The 18,450-nt window shown below is 40.9% G+C and overlaps 1 protein-coding gene across 1 annotated transcript in view; it reads right to left on the minus strand.

Moving 5' to 3' along the window:
- Positions 1 to 18,450, minus strand: part of myo10l3 (myosin X, like 3) — a 57,171-nt gene that overhangs the window by 33,878 nt on the left and 4,843 nt on the right. The window contains exon 2 of the mRNA XM_079665770.1: positions 8,361 to 8,459. Coding sequence (XP_079521896.1) covers positions 8,361 to 8,459 — 99 coding nt within the window. The remainder of the gene's footprint in view (positions 1 to 8,360; positions 8,460 to 18,450) is intronic.

Below are 18,450 nucleotides of genomic sequence, written 5' to 3' on the forward strand. Positions count from 1 at the left end.
GTGGGGTATACATTGTGTGTATCCTTTTTTTGATGGTGGTTTCAGTGGAGAGGCAACAGTTAGTCAACTATTTCAGTTGTGGATGGATAGAGAGTAAATTAAATTGTCCAAGTTCATTTTTTTTAGGCAAAAATATCAGAGATTCAGTTTGAAACTCCTCGTGTATTTAAAGATTTCTCCATTTTTTAATGTTTATATCTTAATAACCTGACTATGAGTTGCGGATTTACAAAACAGGACAATACCGTGGTCTGGGATGGATCAGTTTTACTATTTGTCTGACATTTTATCGACCAAATCATTAATAGAAAAATAATAATCTATAATGAATATAAATGTACAAAGCCCTAGTTGTCAGTATTATGAATTCAAAGGTTGTTTAACACCCCTGAAGGGCGGATAGGCAAGTTAACGCAGATCCTGACTGTTCCACTGCGATAATGGCCAATGCAGGCATGAGTGACAGGCAGATCCAGGTGATGATACAGGAAGAACTGAGGTCACTATGACAGATTGAGTCCCTGATGGGCCCCTGTCTGAGCCTGCTGCCAGCATACCTGACAGGTAGAGAGCCCCCTGTATAACGCATGCCTGGACATGTCTCTTTCATTTTTGTGATTAACTTTTTCATGAAAAATCTCTCGCAATGTCAATTATTTTTTAGGATTCAGCAGAAGAGTGAATGTGGTGACTGGAGATGTCTTTTTGATGATGTTAAAGCCCCATTTTTAGAGTTTTTACTTGATGAACCAGTCTCTATAGTGGCAGTAAAACAGTCTCTCATAAACCAACATAGATCCACAGAGAGTCTCGCAGACATCATGGCTATCATGACGCTAATGGAAACAGGAGATGAGAAAAACTTCAACTGTGATGGTCACTTGATGGGAAGCAATGTTTGGATCAATACTGATGGGCAAGGAGCTGTGGCTTGTGGTGTTGTGGTGTCCTAGTGCATTACTGCTGGCTCTTTTGGTATATTCAATTGTGTCCCAGTTGGGAGCAGGCACTGGTTTCCCAGAACTGCTGAGTCAGCGTAGAGAGGCTGCTGGGAGAAGCTGCCGATTGTGGGTAGATGAAGGTTTGAAAGGGTTTTGTTTATTCACGAAAGATGAAACTAAAAAAACCTGATAAATAAAATAGTGCAGTTTTCATTTTTTGTTTACCATTTAGCTTTGAGGCTTTGAACACATTAATGCCATATTTCTTCTGTGGTACATATAGTAATTTAACCCATTTTTGATATGGACATATTTATTAGTGCAGATTGAACAAAAGTGCCATCAAAAGAAAGTCTCAAAACCTTCATTTCTGTCTTTGTACCTTTTATTCTCGTGCACTGCTCCAAATATAATAATACGACAGGGTAAACCTATGTCATATATATATATATATATATATATATATATATATATATATATATATATATATACTGTACATAGCATATGACTAAGCAGTATAATGATAATATATGTAACCGTAGACAGTATTTGTCAGTACTTCCTTCTAAGTATGTGGAATAATAAACTGACTCTGGTCTGACAGCCACGTTAATATCAGACGTAGATGGCCATTAGAGAATGGGTGTATGCTGAGACAAAAGCACAATAACAATGCGCTCATCAGTGGGTTGCTCCATGTTTTTGTGGTATTAAGGTTTGTGAAAGGGTGAAGAAGGGAGAAAAGCAGCATGTGCAGTGATGTCATCGATCGAGCAGAAGCTTGCGGATTTACAGCCAGATGTCCCTAAACATTCGGCCTGAACCCCACCCTCTCCTCTCTGGTACATTGGCCCTGATTCACCAGGCAATGCCTAAAAGACTAATAAATCAAACAGACGTTTCACTTATTTTACATCCTTAACCAGTGTTTTAATTTTACACTCAATTACATCACTCTTTTATTGTGATTGATGTCACGTTCAACCCCTGGGCTCTTAAAGCATCAAGTGTTATCATACAAAACCACGAATGAGTGACAGTGAAATAAAAGGAAAAAGTGCAACAGCAAAGAAAACACATTTTTATCTTAACAAACATCATTATAAGAGCTGTATATAATATCAATTAACAGCATGTCTAGGTAATGATAGGTAGGTATGACCTTTAAAGCGATATTATTTATCATTTTTTCAGTCTTCTGTAGGTCACACTTATTTTAGAATGGTTCAAAGTAGAGATATTTCCTAGCATAGCAATATTTAGTTTGCTGTATTAGCTATCATACAGACTGAGAGAGGCTGTAGCAGCAAAACCATTAAGAGTCCTGAATAGAGCAATAACTTAAGTTCCATTGCTTATGAATTAAACTTTTTTAAATATAGTGATGCTTCAAAGATAGAAAATGACTTGTTCATTGCATTTGATAAAACACTGTATTTAGTATGTTCTTTCACATATACTGTAGACTGTATACAACACATGATCAGGCTCTAATCTCTGGGTTATCCTTCTATTGACCATGATGGAGAGATATGTGTGTCTGAAGATGAAACCCACCCAAGATATCTCAGACACTTCTGTTAGCATTCTTCACATTCCTAAAGAGCACAGGTACAAAATTAATTTTGGTGGCCGGGAGAAAAGATAATATACGATAACAAACATCTAGGAGAGTCTACAGATCCATGTTACACTCTCGATGTCCATGAAGACCTCCAGTTTCACAGGAGAAAAACAAATGTGGCTGCCTTAGCCAAACACACAATGAGCTGCATACTTGGAAAGCACCCCTATCTCTCCTGGAGAAAAATATATAACACAAGAGAAGGGAAATGCCACTTTATAACTCTATGTGCCTGCGTAGATACTCTGAAGTATTTCTTGTCTGTGTCTAAATCATATGATGTGGCCTTTGATATTGATCCTCTTTTGGTCATATTTCCCTGTTCAGATTTCACAGAAAAAGCCTCGGGGGACTTTTTATGCCCGAAACATCAGAGAAAACTGAGCTGGAGTTTATGCATCAAAGGAGGTTTCACATTCCTCTGCTTTAAACCGACTGGTATTATCTGAGCCACTGCCTTTCTCAGCAATATGTATTTATTTCATTAACAATTTGTTTCCACATGATTTACAACATTGATAAGAACATCCATTAGATGCAGCTAAAAGGAAACTAAAATGTATTATGAGAGTAGATAGGGTCGAAACAACGGCTGATACTCTTTATTATTTCCATTTCTAACCTAAGGTGCAATAATGTTACGATAAAGTCCATTTTAATGATTACACATACTGGAAATGTATCTTAAAGGTGACCTATCATGCAAAATGCACTTTTGTACGTCTTTTATACATGAATATGTGTCCCCGGTGTTCCAGGGAACTCACCAAGTGTCAGAAAACACAACCCTCTCTATTTTCCTCCATACCCAAATCTCTTAAAAAGGGGCTGCAACGGATCTGATACAGACTGATCCAGATTTGAACACTTCTATGACGTCATAGAAGTGGCGCTACGGCTATTGGGCCAACTCCACCAATCAGGAGGAGACAGCCACGGACATTGCCGTTCGAAAGCGCTGGAGACGCTGTAGTACATATGCCAGGCCTGTAGATGGTGCTGTTCTCACAGAATCAGCCCATGAAAAAACAGGGTTAAATTGAGCGAAATGAGGAATGGCTAAAATGCATGATCTGTTTGGTATTTTGAAAAATAAAAAGTATAAATATGCCTTATATAGGTATGGTCCTACAATATATTATTCAAATATAGCATGATAGGTCCACTTTAAAGGATCTAGAGAGCAGTGAAGGTCCATGTGACGCTGCTAATAAAAGCCTGACTAACCCAACAGTGATGTAACACTGTGTCTCGTCTGTTATTGATTTCCCACTTCCAAAAACAAAGTTTGGATGCATGAATTTGCTCTAAATTAATAGTGAAAAACACAAAGTATATTGTTTATTTAGAGCACAACTTGCCTATTTCTTTTCTTATTATCAAAGTGTTTCACATGTGGATGCAGGCCTCACTAAAGGTAACAATTTGAGTGATGTAATGACGGCTGGAGATAATCTCATGCCACTTATAACACAATGTGACTCGTCATTGATTGGTCAAAATGTTCACTGTACAAATCAATTTTGTCCAAATGCAGCCTGTTGTTGACACACAGACGGACAGATAAACATCACATCTGAAACTTTTGCTGTGTTTCTTTGAGTCGTTTCGTGATGAATCATTTTGAACAAATGAGGCTGAAAACACAGACAGTTGTTTTTGTTGCCGTTTCCTTTGCTTCTTCATTTTCTTACTTCCTTCCTTCTCTAATAAAACTGACTGAAATAAATGCACACAACATTTTGGTATTGCGTCCGGTCCGCTCCAAAAAAAAGGTATACTCAAAAATACATGGTGGGTAACTCATGAAACACTTAATATACTTAACCTAAATGTTGTCATTTTGATCATCATAAAAGAAACCAAGGGCTTCATTATTATGATATGATTAAGACATACAGAATAGATGTTACGTAGACATTTCAAAGGTTAAATACAAAATTAAACATATCAAGCTGTTTTAACAAAAAAATTCAACAGTCTAAACAATAGATGGTTAAAAAAAGAAAATGTGGTATTCATATTTTGAGTAGTTTTTTTTACGGCAAACATAACTCATTCTCCAGTCCCGGGTTATTTGTCTTATGTGATAGTAAAATGAATATATTTTGGACGGTTTATCAATAAAAAAGCAACTTATAATGGCTAAAAAAATAAATAATAATAATAATATTATTATAGCTGCAGCCTTTCTGTTATTAGTGAACAAATATTGAACTGTTGACTTTTTGGATTCTTAAGCCAGAAAATGTACCTTATTCAAGAACAAAAATGCATCAAATATAGACCAAGTGCAAAGTATCACCATAATGATACAGAGTAAATCTCATGAACAGTTTTTCTGATGATGACAGAATAGCAACAATCCGAATTAAAAACTTTGTTACAGCTGTAAGGCTGCTCCCTTTTGTTTCCTCCCAGCTGAAACCACACCCTGCTGCTGCTGCTTTGTTCCACCAAGCCTGCTGAATATTCAGATGAAGGCGGCGTCGGCCTCTGTGGCCCTGAGGCCTTTAAATGGCAGATATATTCAAGCCTTTAGAAATGACACATGGGCAGATTCAGAATCACAAGCTTGTGAACACAAACACTGTCTTGTTTATCTCTGCCTGTTTCTGCCTCCTTTCTGTTACTCTCTCTGTGTCTTACAGTGAATCCATCGGCTGAAGGGGGGTCCCTCCCAGACCCCGGAGACATGGGGGGAGGATGGAGTCAGGATTATTATGAGGAAAATTGTGGAAACAAATAACACAGAGTTATTCATTACATCCTGCTCAAAAATCTGACAATGGAATACAGCCAACTCAAATCTTAAAAATATTTGTTGAGTTTATTCGGAGATACCCACAATAATGTTTGTGTGAGCATGTTATTTCTGTGGCCGCACTCGTGAACACACATCACACTCATATAATGGCTCCATTGACCAATAATCCAGAAAAAACTGAGGGGCCATCAATGAGCCATTTCAAACCTTAGAGACGGTTTGTCTACAGGCCGGAGACGACTTCAGACCAAATGTTAAAAGCAAAGCATCTCCCCAAAGAGTAAACCACTTTGTTTATTGTGTTGTATCATATTGTGCAGAAGATGAATAGACTGTCTCATCCAAAACCAATTCAGGAGAGGGGCACTTTTATCTTGAGCAATAAACTAATTCGGTATACTTAATCAAACCGAGCAGAATCACGATTTAGGACCAGCAACCAACATGGGCGTCCGTTATTCCACAGTGTTGGATTTACGACTGTTTTAAAATATCAGCTATAGCAGTAATGTATGTGTGAAGTAATTGATGCATAAAGATTTCATTTCGGTATGGTAGACTGACACCAATTTATGACACATTTCAGTCTCATGGTATTGTTCAGTGAGGCACAGATGACATCACCAGCAGGAGCTATTCAGTACAGGTGACAAAGCCCTCTTCCTGCTTTTCTCTACATGTGCGTCCCCTCTGGGGATGACTCACACACTGTTAATCCAGCTGGTGCCATCTGGCAACAAAACACACACGCGAACAGACACTGATTGATGCAAACACACACAAAACAACAAGACAGTTATCTCATCTTCAGTGTGTCTGCTGTATCTTACTGGTCCACTCAGGCCAGAGCACACCTAGGAGCAGACAGTGATGAATGCTGATATGATGCCTAACGTGACAGCAGCCAGGTCAGCCTGATAGGGCCGAGGCATTGTGGGTAGAGACACACTCTTGAGTCTACAAGATGAGTGCTCAGGCAGGGAGCTGCACCTTAGTCTGAGCACCGAAGCAATGGGTAATGGTAAATCCCCCCCCCCACCCCCACCCAAGGAGAAAATGCTGCTGGGGTGCATTTACCAAACCACCTTTGACACTGCACACGGGTGTAAAGACACTCAAGGACGCAGACAAGGACAGACAACCAACGCTGACTCAGATACCATTTAGAGGAGCTGGGTTAAATAAAGATTACCACAGAAAGAAATGCAAATAAACCTCAGCAGATGTGTCACCCAGGAACAGGGGAGGACATAAGGTCAGCCAGCGATCCTGGAGTCAGAGACAGTCTGTTTTCAGTCTCACATTCCTCTCATTCTGAGCCATATGTTTGGCCTGATGACCAACATATCTTGAGATCACATGTGAGGACCATATGAGACAGTCCAGCTTCAGCTCAGCTGTAACGCCCCAATCCTACACCCAGTGATGTCATGTTAACCAAATGTTACTTTTCTAAATCCTACTGAGGGTGGTGAGAACAACACCCACTGGTTTTCTCCGGTCTTATTGAGACCACAAAGAAAAAGTGGACTTTTTCCCCTGTGAATCCTTTCTCTCTGTGATAGATGGTATTTCAGAGTCATCCCTGCCCCTTGACTGCCCATATCCGACGTCTCACACTCAAAGAATGCCCACCGCTGACCACAGAGACATAAACACATACACTCAGGATGAGTTCATATGTTCCCTCTCTCACATCGTTTATAACTCTGTACCTTTAGCACACCAACCTCAGCTAAGGCCTCAGCTGGAGTCATAGACATCATCACATATATATATACACCATAAAGGCTGAAACTAACATTGGCTTTCATTATCGATTCATCTTCTGATTATGTTCTAGATCGAACGATTCATTGTTTGATGATGTCAGTAAATAATGAGGCATGTTCTTTGCAGTTTCTCAAAGTCCCAGGTGATGTCGTTGCATGTTTTTTACATTTTTGAATTAAAATCACGTTTAAAATCAACCAATTATAAAAACAGTTGGGAATAATCTTTCTGTCAATGGACTTGCTGGTTAGTCGAGTTATTGTTACAACTCTAATACCAATGCGTACTAAAATGTATAGACAACAGAATATTTAGCGCTATATGTCAGCTGATGCAATCAACTTCCACAAAGAAAACAAATTCTGCTTCTTAACAGCTTTACAAATTCTCATTCTTCTGCCACCCTTCTAAATGTGAACAGTCACGGACACAATTGAGGTATAATGCAGGGCGATGACTTGTAGTTAATGTGTTATATGAAGAAATCTTGAAGACCAAGTCAGTCCCTTGGGCCCTACCCTATTCCTTCCCGAAGCCCTGACCTGAACAAAGACCTGCGGCTGGGATTGGACAGTCAGTCCGGAGCTAAAACACGATCATGGATGATATAGTGTGGATAAGGCCTTTCCACTAGATAACAGTTGTACCGGAAGCTCATTTTTGACCTACGCTCCACATTTTTACTGGGAAACCTTTTTTTAACTGTCCATCGCCACCTCTCCTCTGCCTCTGCCTCTCCCTCCCCCTTTTGCAATGCTTCTCTCTCACTCTGTGTCTCTCTTTCTCTCTGACAGGATTTCCTCCAGACACAAAGACCACCATGCACTGCCAAACAGATAAGCTCGGCCCAATGACACAAGGAGCCCATTCCTGTTACTTTATTACAAAAGGCGTTGATCCGACTGCTGAACCGCGGGATGAAACATGTGTGAAAACAATTAACCTTCTCACATTGGGCCACCCCCTCTCCCAGTTATTGTACAACCCTGTAAATTATAAATGAAAGACGATTGGGGGCTTTACTGTACATGTACACTACACCAGTTAAAGTCTGTACGTGCATTGATATGTCCTGCATGTGTAAGTGTTGCCTTTTTTCTTGGCTGTAAGGGGTTTATAAAATCATGTGGTAACAGTCCTTTATAATTAAATAGCTTCATACTTTGGGCACACTGGGTCCATGAGAGTTTGGGATGTTTTATTGTGACTCGTTTGCAGCATTAAGACTTCAGCAGGAAAAATATCATCATCTTACCTTCCCATAGTCGGTGGTGAGGACCAAAGAAGCATCATCACAAGAGCTGACGGTGGAGGGGAGGAGCTGCTCTTTGTGCCTCAGCCACACACGGGCCCCCTGCAACACAATAGACAGAAAAACATCATTAGCATCTGGATACAGGGCTCATATTTATAGGTGCAGTTGACATTTTGTGCAAGATGGTCTCCTGCATAATAATGTATTCCTGGAAGCTCTGAAAACCCCCCAATCGGTGTCATTATTTTTCCTCTGTTTCCCCCGAATAACCTGTCCCTCTCATTTGTGTCCACTTTGTCTCCTCCATGATCGCCTGTTTGTGCTTTTATCATGTTCTGTTGCTTTTACCTCTTAGAATAGTTAACAAATTGTACGGTGTCCTTGGGTGTCATGAAAGGCGACTTAAATAAAATGAATTATTATTATTATTTAGAGCATGGAATACATACTTAATATTAATCAAAGGTAGTTTGAGAGACAAAAAACATAACAAACATAGCCCATCTTTCGCGACTTACAGACCTTTACCATGTCTTGGATATATTTCCCTATCCATTACTATATCAAATTGTCTCATCTCAAGTGTCATAATGTTAAGTTCATTATTTTTATATATGAGTATAACATTTAATAAAAGTCAAAATATCTCTTTATGTTTTAGGTAAAAATAGTACATTTGCCATCAATTATTGAAGCACCAGATGTATTTCTATTTGCTGCTCTAATAAGTATTTAAATCTGCAGGACACTGTATAGGATTAAGCCAAAATGCGTTCAAACTGAACTACAGGGTCTGATGTGGCTCACAGCTAAAAATGGAGGTCTATGCCATAGAGATGCTACATCAGGCTGACCTTGATTGGATATGCAAGTGGTCTTATGCATTACGATTACATTTCAATGACAAGAAAACGCAAGTTTGATACCAAAAATATGTTAAAGAAACATTCCTAGGTGTAATATCAACATGTCAGGTGAGTTATACGATACGATATACTTTATTGTCCCCGAAAGGAAATTTGTTTTGGAGTTATAGCTGCTTGGATAGAAGAGACAGCAGAGCTATTCTAGAAAAGCAGGGATTGCATCATCTAGTTTTCTTCCTCCTCTTCTCCTTTTCCACATTTTTCTCAACATTGCACATCCCTCTGTGCCACATAGCTGCTGCCTCACCACAGTAAACTGGCACAGTTATCCTCTTATTTAACTGTCAGTGCCTTTTAGTAGAGAAAAGCTGTTAGCCAGGCCTGCATGCAGAGGGTGTGTCAGAGACTAAAACTAGCACTCAGTCATACACACTCAGTAAAACTGTCAAAGAAGCTTAGCAGATTGATGTTTCATCCCATCAAATAAAAGAATAGTGACCCAAGTTAGCTTGTGGCACTTTAGCAAAACACTCATGACAAATGTTTACGTCTACCATCCTTTCTTTTTTTCTATATTTAATTCAAGGAAACCACAGCACGCTTCTTGCCAGTTGTCCCAGATCAGATCCTGGTTCCAGACAGCGATTATCAGCAGGACTACAGCTGATCTGAGCAGCCTGGTGTCCTGTGTTTGTGTATCCACGTGAAGTCACCGGCCTTCCCAGACATGTTTGTTAGCAGCTCAGTAACCAGGAGCAATAACAGGAATCTGAGGCTGATTGCTCACTGACTGTCATTTCCTTACAGTGGCTCAAGATACATTCAGAGAACCGGCTGTGTTTGAAGGAGTAAACATTGTAAATCTTTAACGATGAGTTAAGAAACAGCAAATAAAACCTTTGTTAAACAATAGAGAATATTGGAAATCATCTGATAAGGAAACTCTGACCTTCAAATTAAACTTCTACATTTTAGGAAAGAGAACATTAAATGTAAAGCTGAAGCCAGCAGATCCTTAGCTTAGCATTAAGGCTGGAAACAGTTAGCCCAGCTGTTCTACTTTAAAAAGGTAGCAACATTTGTGTTTATCTTTGAAGCTCACCAATTCAAATATTATGTGTGGTGTGTTAGGGTTGAAACATGATATCTTGTAATGTTATGATGGGTTATAAGAGTGATCTTACCACTTCACTTTCGGCTTTTAAGAAAGCCAGAAAGTGTATTGCCCAAAATGTCAAGGTTTTCCTTTAAGAAGCCTGGGTGCTAATTAACCCACAATCCTTTAGAGCATGTTCAATCTCACCCTTGGTATCTTCAGCTCTACCAACAAAAAAACAAAAACATTTTAAATAGGATATGCACTTTGAAGGAATGTGCCCTATAGGTCATCCTCTCTTGTAAAAAGCTTGTCTTTGATAAAGTAAACACCATCAATCATCACCACCATTGAAGTGGCCGGAGGAAACACACACCAAAGGGAATTGTGTGTCCAACAGAGCATAAAACTGAACAGATCAATATGCATGGATTCCACTAGGAAACCGTATACAAGGTCACCACTTTCAGACATCAATCCTCATTAACTATTTACAACAGGCTGCCACGTGTGCGCACACACTCTCATCCGTGGGGCACAACGTGTTGCCACCAGGGTCAGAACAAAGATCAAGATGCTTTTGTTTAATAGCTTCTATATTTACATGAAACATCATCTGCTTTAATGGTACTGAAACCCAGAAACAAAAAGGAAGTTGGTTCAATAAAGAATTATCAGTCAATAAATGCACTTGATACACCGCTCAGAGTGATGATTGGTCTCTATTCTCTTCTTATTCTGTGATTCAGGCCTCCTTTTTGGACAAAGGGTCACTCAGTCCAACCAGCCAGTCTGTAAAGCTACTTCCATCATCAAGGACATTTTTTCTCCTCCAGTCGGCTAATGGAGCGCAGCTAAATGTAGATCTCTCAAACCACTGGGGAGAGCGGTGAGTGGGATGAAGGGGGTCGTGTAAATTAGGATGAGGCTGAGGGGAGGGGCGAGGCAGAGGGGAAAGAGGAAGGGTGCAGGCACCTGATAATGTCCCGCCTTCCATTGTCTGGAAAAAGAGGCAGACAAACACAAACATCAGGACACAAATATAACAGAGGCACTCTCCATTACATGGATTATATCAGTTTTAATATGAGACGCTTGGTGATTTCCACACCAGCGGCCGACAGTGTCTGCCTGGTACCAGCCTGGCATTCATGGCCTATTCAGGGAAAAGCTGCTTCACGTGAATTGCAGAGGTCCAGTGAGGAGATTAATAGTGTTTACTCTATAGATTTAAGAAGATCAGCTGCTGTTATGTAACTGGAAATCACAGGGACTTGAACTCAGCAGAATGTTGCCGGTACTCTTCGTTGTTCTAGACGCTCTGTGTATTGGGGCTGACATTATAAAGAAACATACGTAGTAACAAAAAAAAGATTATAAGAGATTTTACACAGTGGTAAAATAGTGGGCAAGCCATGGCACGAAAAGCAGTGGGACGTGTTTCTACACCACATCGCGGTATTGCTTCAACTACTGTCACGCAAATATTAAAGCACAATTTTCCAGGACTTGAAAGGTTCAGTGCTGAGTCAGAGTCTCAGAGGTTTTCCATTCCTATAAACAAAGACAAGCTCCGTAACAATTGAATGGATACTGACAGATACAACTCACCACACAGCACACTCATTGCAAATGGTGCAAGAATTCAGACAACTAAAAATTCCCAGTTAATTAAATGAGTCAACAATATATGGTAAAAACCAAAAGCCAGCCAGCTGGGCCATAAAGATGCCAACTCTGGCTTGGCTTCCTCCATCAGCGTCTGGGCAGTGAGCTGGTCTCTGGAGAACTGCCCACCAGCCACTATTATCTTAATTGTGCAGAAACAGCCACATCATAGTCCTCTAACAGACGAAACGCTGAACTGGCTTATTTTTTAAGAACATCTATTCGATTCTAACAATCTTTTGTAGCCAAAATGTAAAAAATATTCTAATCAACTTAAAAGGCAGTAAATTATGAACAACTCTGGCACCCCAATGTTCTCTAATATCCCTTACCCTCTGAAAGCTGTTGCCTTCTGATTGTAAGCAAGAAAATGATCCCAAATTTGACTTGCTTTACCAAATTACCTTTTTACATTTATATGATTATTAAATGTGTAATCTTGTCACAAGCAGAATGTGGCATTCATCAAGTTTTTTTGCAAACGTCTTCAGACTTTCATGCCCTCTGTAATAAGGAATATTGGCTGTGAGCAATGAACACAATATAAAACAACATCCTGAAAACATTTGGATATTCAGATATGTCTTAAATCAACTCAGGAATGTGTCTGGGTAACCATCACCTAGTAACATTTCAATTGGTGGAAGAATTGGTGTTTTCCTCCAGGACAACCAATAGTGTTTGTCCACTTGTTTGTGTCTTTGTAAGCGAGCGTGTGTGCCTGAAGGGTATAAAAGTAGAGACGAATTGTCTCAGCAACAGATGGTCTCACCAAAGCTCCTCCCCCTTGACCCATCCATCCTCAGGAGCTCTGTCACTAAGTCAGGAAAAAGGCAACCACCTCTGACTGAGAGCTCAGAAGTTAACCAGGCGGAAATATCCCAAACAATGGCCAGCTGGGACGCAAAAGGGACACGCGTTTCAGCTCAAGTTAAGTCCACTTAACTTGAATCACCTGCTGCTGCAACACCAACCAATCTGACTAAACCAGTGAGATTGGGTGTGTACTTCTTTCAGAAAAATAATAGAAAAGTACAGTGATGTTATAATGGAACACAGCCTTCACCGGTTTTAATTAGAAAGATAACCCCCACCACCGCGCCTCCGGTAACCAATTGTTTTAACAACCCCATTAAAAAGCAAAGCAGAACTGCTGCTGTGACATTTCCAGCTCAAGCTCATTTCACATTCTAAATGCTGCATGTCACTGGGCACATGTAGCACTGCTGAGGAAAGAACCCAGCTGATAAAAGTAACCCGACCCACCTAAACCAGCCACACGTCCATGTCCCATCGTGATGTCTGACACAGACACCACCTGGGCCGAATGATGCCAGAGTTTGAGGCTTGAGTTTCCGTAGATTATACAACGACATCCAGCTCAGAGATTTTCTAATGAATAGGCCTAAAATATTTAAACGCTAACACGGTACAAGGTGCAACGGCTCTTTCTCTGCTGTCTGACGTAGCAAGAGCGCAGTCGGTCTCAGATGATCGTATCAGACAGAACAAAAGAGAGCTAATTAAGTCCTCCTGAGTTGGACACGGATGAACAATTAGTTATGATAAGACCATTGATTGGATCATAGAATGGTTTTAAAGGGTGGGGAGTAAACGGCTCCCCAGCGGACAGCAGTGCTGCGGGTTGGCCTGAGCAATAAAGCCTGGCTAAGAGACAAGTTGATTCCTGAAAAGCATCTCATGTGTTGTGCTAAGTTAAACGTAACACCGGAATGTATTTGTCTAAAAGAAACTCTAGCTGTTGCTGCTTTCCCTTGTCCTTCTCGAGTGTGCTTGCTCTCATTAATTTTTGTTTTGTGCTTGCCAAAGATCAGAATAAAGTTCTGAGTGACGTCCTCAACTTCATTGCAGATGTTCAAAAATACATATCGTTTTTATAAATATGTGTAGGATAAAGGTCCTTCATTTCATTTCCACCTCAAACAACAGGTCAGTGACAGCATTACCATAACAAAAGGAGAGCCATAAGGCCGAGTCAATAAACCTTTCTGACCTCACTGGGACAGATGTGCAGTCCAGAATACTGGCGGGATGGTTGCCCTGCTTTTATGGCTATACAAAGTCTAAAAAAGGAAAACATATCCATCCTAGTTTCTTAAATCTTAGGAGATGTCCTCTTTCGACAGTCCAAAATCCATGGATATTCAGTTTAATATAGAATAAAGACAGCATATTTATTGTTGTATTGGAAAGATGTGGGCAATAATAAAGGCACAGGAATGTATTTAGACAGAAAATAAACAGCTAACAATGCAGGAATGCACTGCTGTTGTCCATCAAAAGGGAGAAAAGACACATTTAGGGATTGAATGAAATCCCCTGCATGCTGATTGCGTGGAACGAGGACAAATATGCAGCTAGTAGCTAGTAGCTATGAGATTAAAAAAATGGGCCGACTGCAGTTGGGAGGGGAATCAGGGACAAGGTCCTTCTGGTTCTTTGGCCAACCGCTTTTAATTTGGGCAAAAGCTGTCCGTCCACATAAAGTGCATATTTCATATTTGTAACTTTTTCATACTCTTCTGGGCAGCTGCTTTGGGCAAATCATGGGTTAAAGGTCCCATGTCATGCTTTTCCGGTTATTACCCGTCCCCTTGTGTGTTGTGAAGGTTTTTTCTGCATGTAAACGGTCTGCAGAGTCACAAACCCTCAAAGTACACCCTGTAGCTAGTAAAAATCTAACACAGAAAAGACCTGTCTATGCTGCCCCAGAACGCCTCGTTGGAGATTTCTCTTTTTCTTCCTGGGTACAGTGACGTGACCATACCCAAATGGACCAATACGTGGAGCCACACACACACACACACACACACACACACACACACACACACACACACACACACACACACACACACACACACACACACACACACACACACACACACACACACACACACACACACACACACACACACACACACACACACACACACACACACACACACACACACACACACACACACACACACACACACACACACACACACACACACACACACACACACACACACACACACACACCGCGCTGGGGGGGTGCGGGTGCTAGTGGAGCCTGGCAGATGGGGGTGCTGCAGCCCCCTCAGCACCATAAATATAATATCTATTCTAATATACTGTACCTCAATGATGGGATTATTATCAGTAGAAATGGCCATGACATGGGACCTTTAAGTACCATTCACAAGAGCTCTTCAGTAGAGCTTAATGAGAAATATTTCTCGCACAAATGTTCCAAGCCCTCATGCACCCGTCTGGCAACATGTTGTATATAATTACTAACCAGTGTAAAGAATAAATTAATGATACAGTGATTAAATTCAAGAGTGCTTCTGCGAGCCCCTGTTACATTTACTTGTTTCTTTGTGTCCTCACTGCCACTGTAAGGTCTGCCTGCTGGTGCCCAGGCAGGGGCAGGGGGTGAGGGCGGGGCAGGGGGTGAGGGCGGGGCAGGGGGCGAGGCGGGGCAGGGGGTGTGACCGAGGGAGAAATCAGATGATTAACGGCAACCTTCAACATCTGTGCTGCACGACGTATGAATTAATGATGGAGGGAGCAGCTGATTAGCTAATGGAGGAGGAGGAGTCCCTTAGGGAGCCGGGTTTCCCCAAGTCTGGGGTGGGGGGGTGCTTGGAGGAAAAAAAGGGTGTGTTTCATCAATTGTCCTTGACTCCCAGGAGCTGCCTGAACCCCCGCTGAGGAAGATATAAACAGACTTAAAGAAAGATGGCCCTGAGGCAGCCGCCTCACCAGTTAACCCAGTCTTCATTTGCATATTCATAGACTGTTTTTGTTCAAGCAAAGCGTCTGAGGATGATGATGTTATGAATTAAACTGTCTAACTAGGTTAATGGGAATCAAACACATGCTAAACACAAGCAATCTTAAGCATACTACATGGAGTTTCAACATTAATCTAACAGGTTAAGCACATATGAACATTCATTGGAGATATTTAGATATAATATTCAGTCTATTGTGATATTTAACCGTTACAAACTTGACATCTTCATAGGATATAAGAAAAATACTTGTTTCTTACTTAAAACCATTAATAGATTATCAAAACATTATTTTCTATTGACTCAGATTCGTTAACCAATATTTTAACCTCTGTTGATGTGCGTGTGTGTGCATGCGTTTGGTAGTGTTTGTATGTATTGTCTTGCTGGGGAGTTGAAAAGCCCCTCCCTCTGTCATCATCTGTTGTAGCTAATCTGCTAAATTACTAATGAGTATATTGTAGAGAATTAGCATAACAAATGATGTCTGCAGGAGCACAGAAAGAAGAAGAAGAGGAGCACTTGACACTCTGCCACAGACTCCTGCTTTGCATCCTTATCATGAGTGCACATGATTTTTCTTCCATTACTGTAGAGTGATCAAAGCATTAGTATGACCCTGCGCTCAGAGCTCTGATATTTCTTTTATCCACAGAATAGGATCCAGGATGGGATGCAGGGGCAAGCATAATGTGATTACTGCCTGTTTGATTGGATTGTGAGCTAAGCTACATGACTGTATATCACCACCTGGCTTCCCTACTCCTGTCTGAAATCTACACATCTCACCCTATCGGAGCTCATGTGAGGACTGTTTTGGAGTCACACAGCAGGAGTCCCAGAGATATTTGAGGAATGCTGCTCAGTGAGGACTGTCAGAGGCTGAGCATGTGTGTGAGTAAGTCAGCTGGGCACGGGTCAGTGGGGAAGTGGTTGTAAAGGTTGAGCGCATGGCTCCAGTTACATTGCCTTTGACCTTAGCTCGTACCTCACACTGTGCCAGATTGATTATTATGGCTCATGGGGACCCTCCTGTCTTCCACATATTGTATCTGTCTAGAAATGTGGTTATTGCGGACGGATATTATTGATTGAATAAATGGCAGAAACCCTTTTTTCTCAGATCTGAGATACCTGGTGTGCTTGCTTTTTCTCGGTGGTATAATATTCTAAATTGAACAACTGGATGTATTCTGGGCTTCCCTCACCACGTTGTCAATTGTGATGAATTAAATAAATAAAGTTCAGAAAAAAGGACAAACACACGGTTCGGAATAAACAAGTTGCTTTGAGATATTGATTCGAAAATTTGCATTTTATATTCTTTTGCATTTTAAACCAAATTATTAATTCATCACCCCCCTGTAGCAAGCAGAGTAGGCAGATTAACGATAATGGAAATGATGCATCTATTTTCAATACTGTCAGAGCAGTACCTCCATAGACTTGCTGCACAAGCACATACATGACATTTAAAGCTCTCCATTTATTATAATGGTAAGGAGGGAGGTCCAAATCGATTGAACACATTGGAGATATGCATGAGGTTGTGCAGCATTAGATTGTTCAAGTGCCTCAGTCCAGGAACGGATAAACAAAGATGAACTTCTACCTCCTCTTCCATGCTGCGGAAATCTGGAGGTAATTTCATACTGGGTCGGAGGATGAAGGCTGGGTTCAAGTGTGAGAAATAAACAAACTCAACGTCTTGAAACACCCGGAACATTTCACCACATGCGACTGTCAGTATTTCAGTGTACGATCCTACAAACAACCTCAGGCCAAACCACACACACTCATGCCCTAATAAACAGACTGGGATTGGATGGGAAAGCTAACAGATCATGACTGTGGATTGGGCCATGCTGTGTTGTTTTCGTCTTTTGACCACCAAGGTGCCAGTTAGACTCTCCAGGCCATGGCTATACTCATGCACTGTGAGATGTGTGTTTAGGCCGGCGGGGTGTTCCTCCTGCAATTAGTCCTGAAATTACACCCGTAGCAGCAACCTCATCACGAGGTAGTCAACAATTTCACTGTTTTTTAGATATTTTTCACCTTAGGCCATGCTCTCCTGTGGTTATGCAATGTATTTTACTTAGACACATAGGAACATTTAATATGGAGGCAAGTGTGTGGAGACATACTCCATCCTGTAATAGGCTGCCTCTGTGCGCAGTAATCATAGAGGGCTAAAAAGGGAAAGTCAACATCTGGCCTGAGAGCAGTAATCACAGGTTGGCTGTTATTAAGCTGCCAGACACAACCTTTGAACTGAGAGGATTTAAGCGGCACTCATTACCAGCTCTCTGTGTCTGTCAGGTAGGGCAGCCAAGGTCAAGGCCAACGGACATCCATTTATTATTACTGTGAGAGGGGGAAGCCGTGATGAAGAGTAACGTTGGTTTTCTTTATGTAAGAATATTACCAGCAGAAATACACGGCACGGTAATCTGGTTTAAAAATTGATTTCTGTGGAGTTTAGAGTCCGGATTCATCTGCTTGAGATGTACAGGAGCATTATAAATATGAAATCTTAAAGAGACATGAGAAAGAAATTTAAAACACAGACAGTGGCCACACATTTCATATGACAGCTAAATCATTCAGACATCTTCGAGATAACACAGTATGTTCTGAAAAGTAGTATTTCAATACAA

This window comes from Notothenia rossii (assembly GCF_949606895.1).
Source record: "Notothenia rossii genome assembly, chromosome: 2".
Taxonomy (NCBI): Eukaryota; Metazoa; Chordata; class Actinopteri; order Perciformes; family Nototheniidae; genus Notothenia; species Notothenia rossii.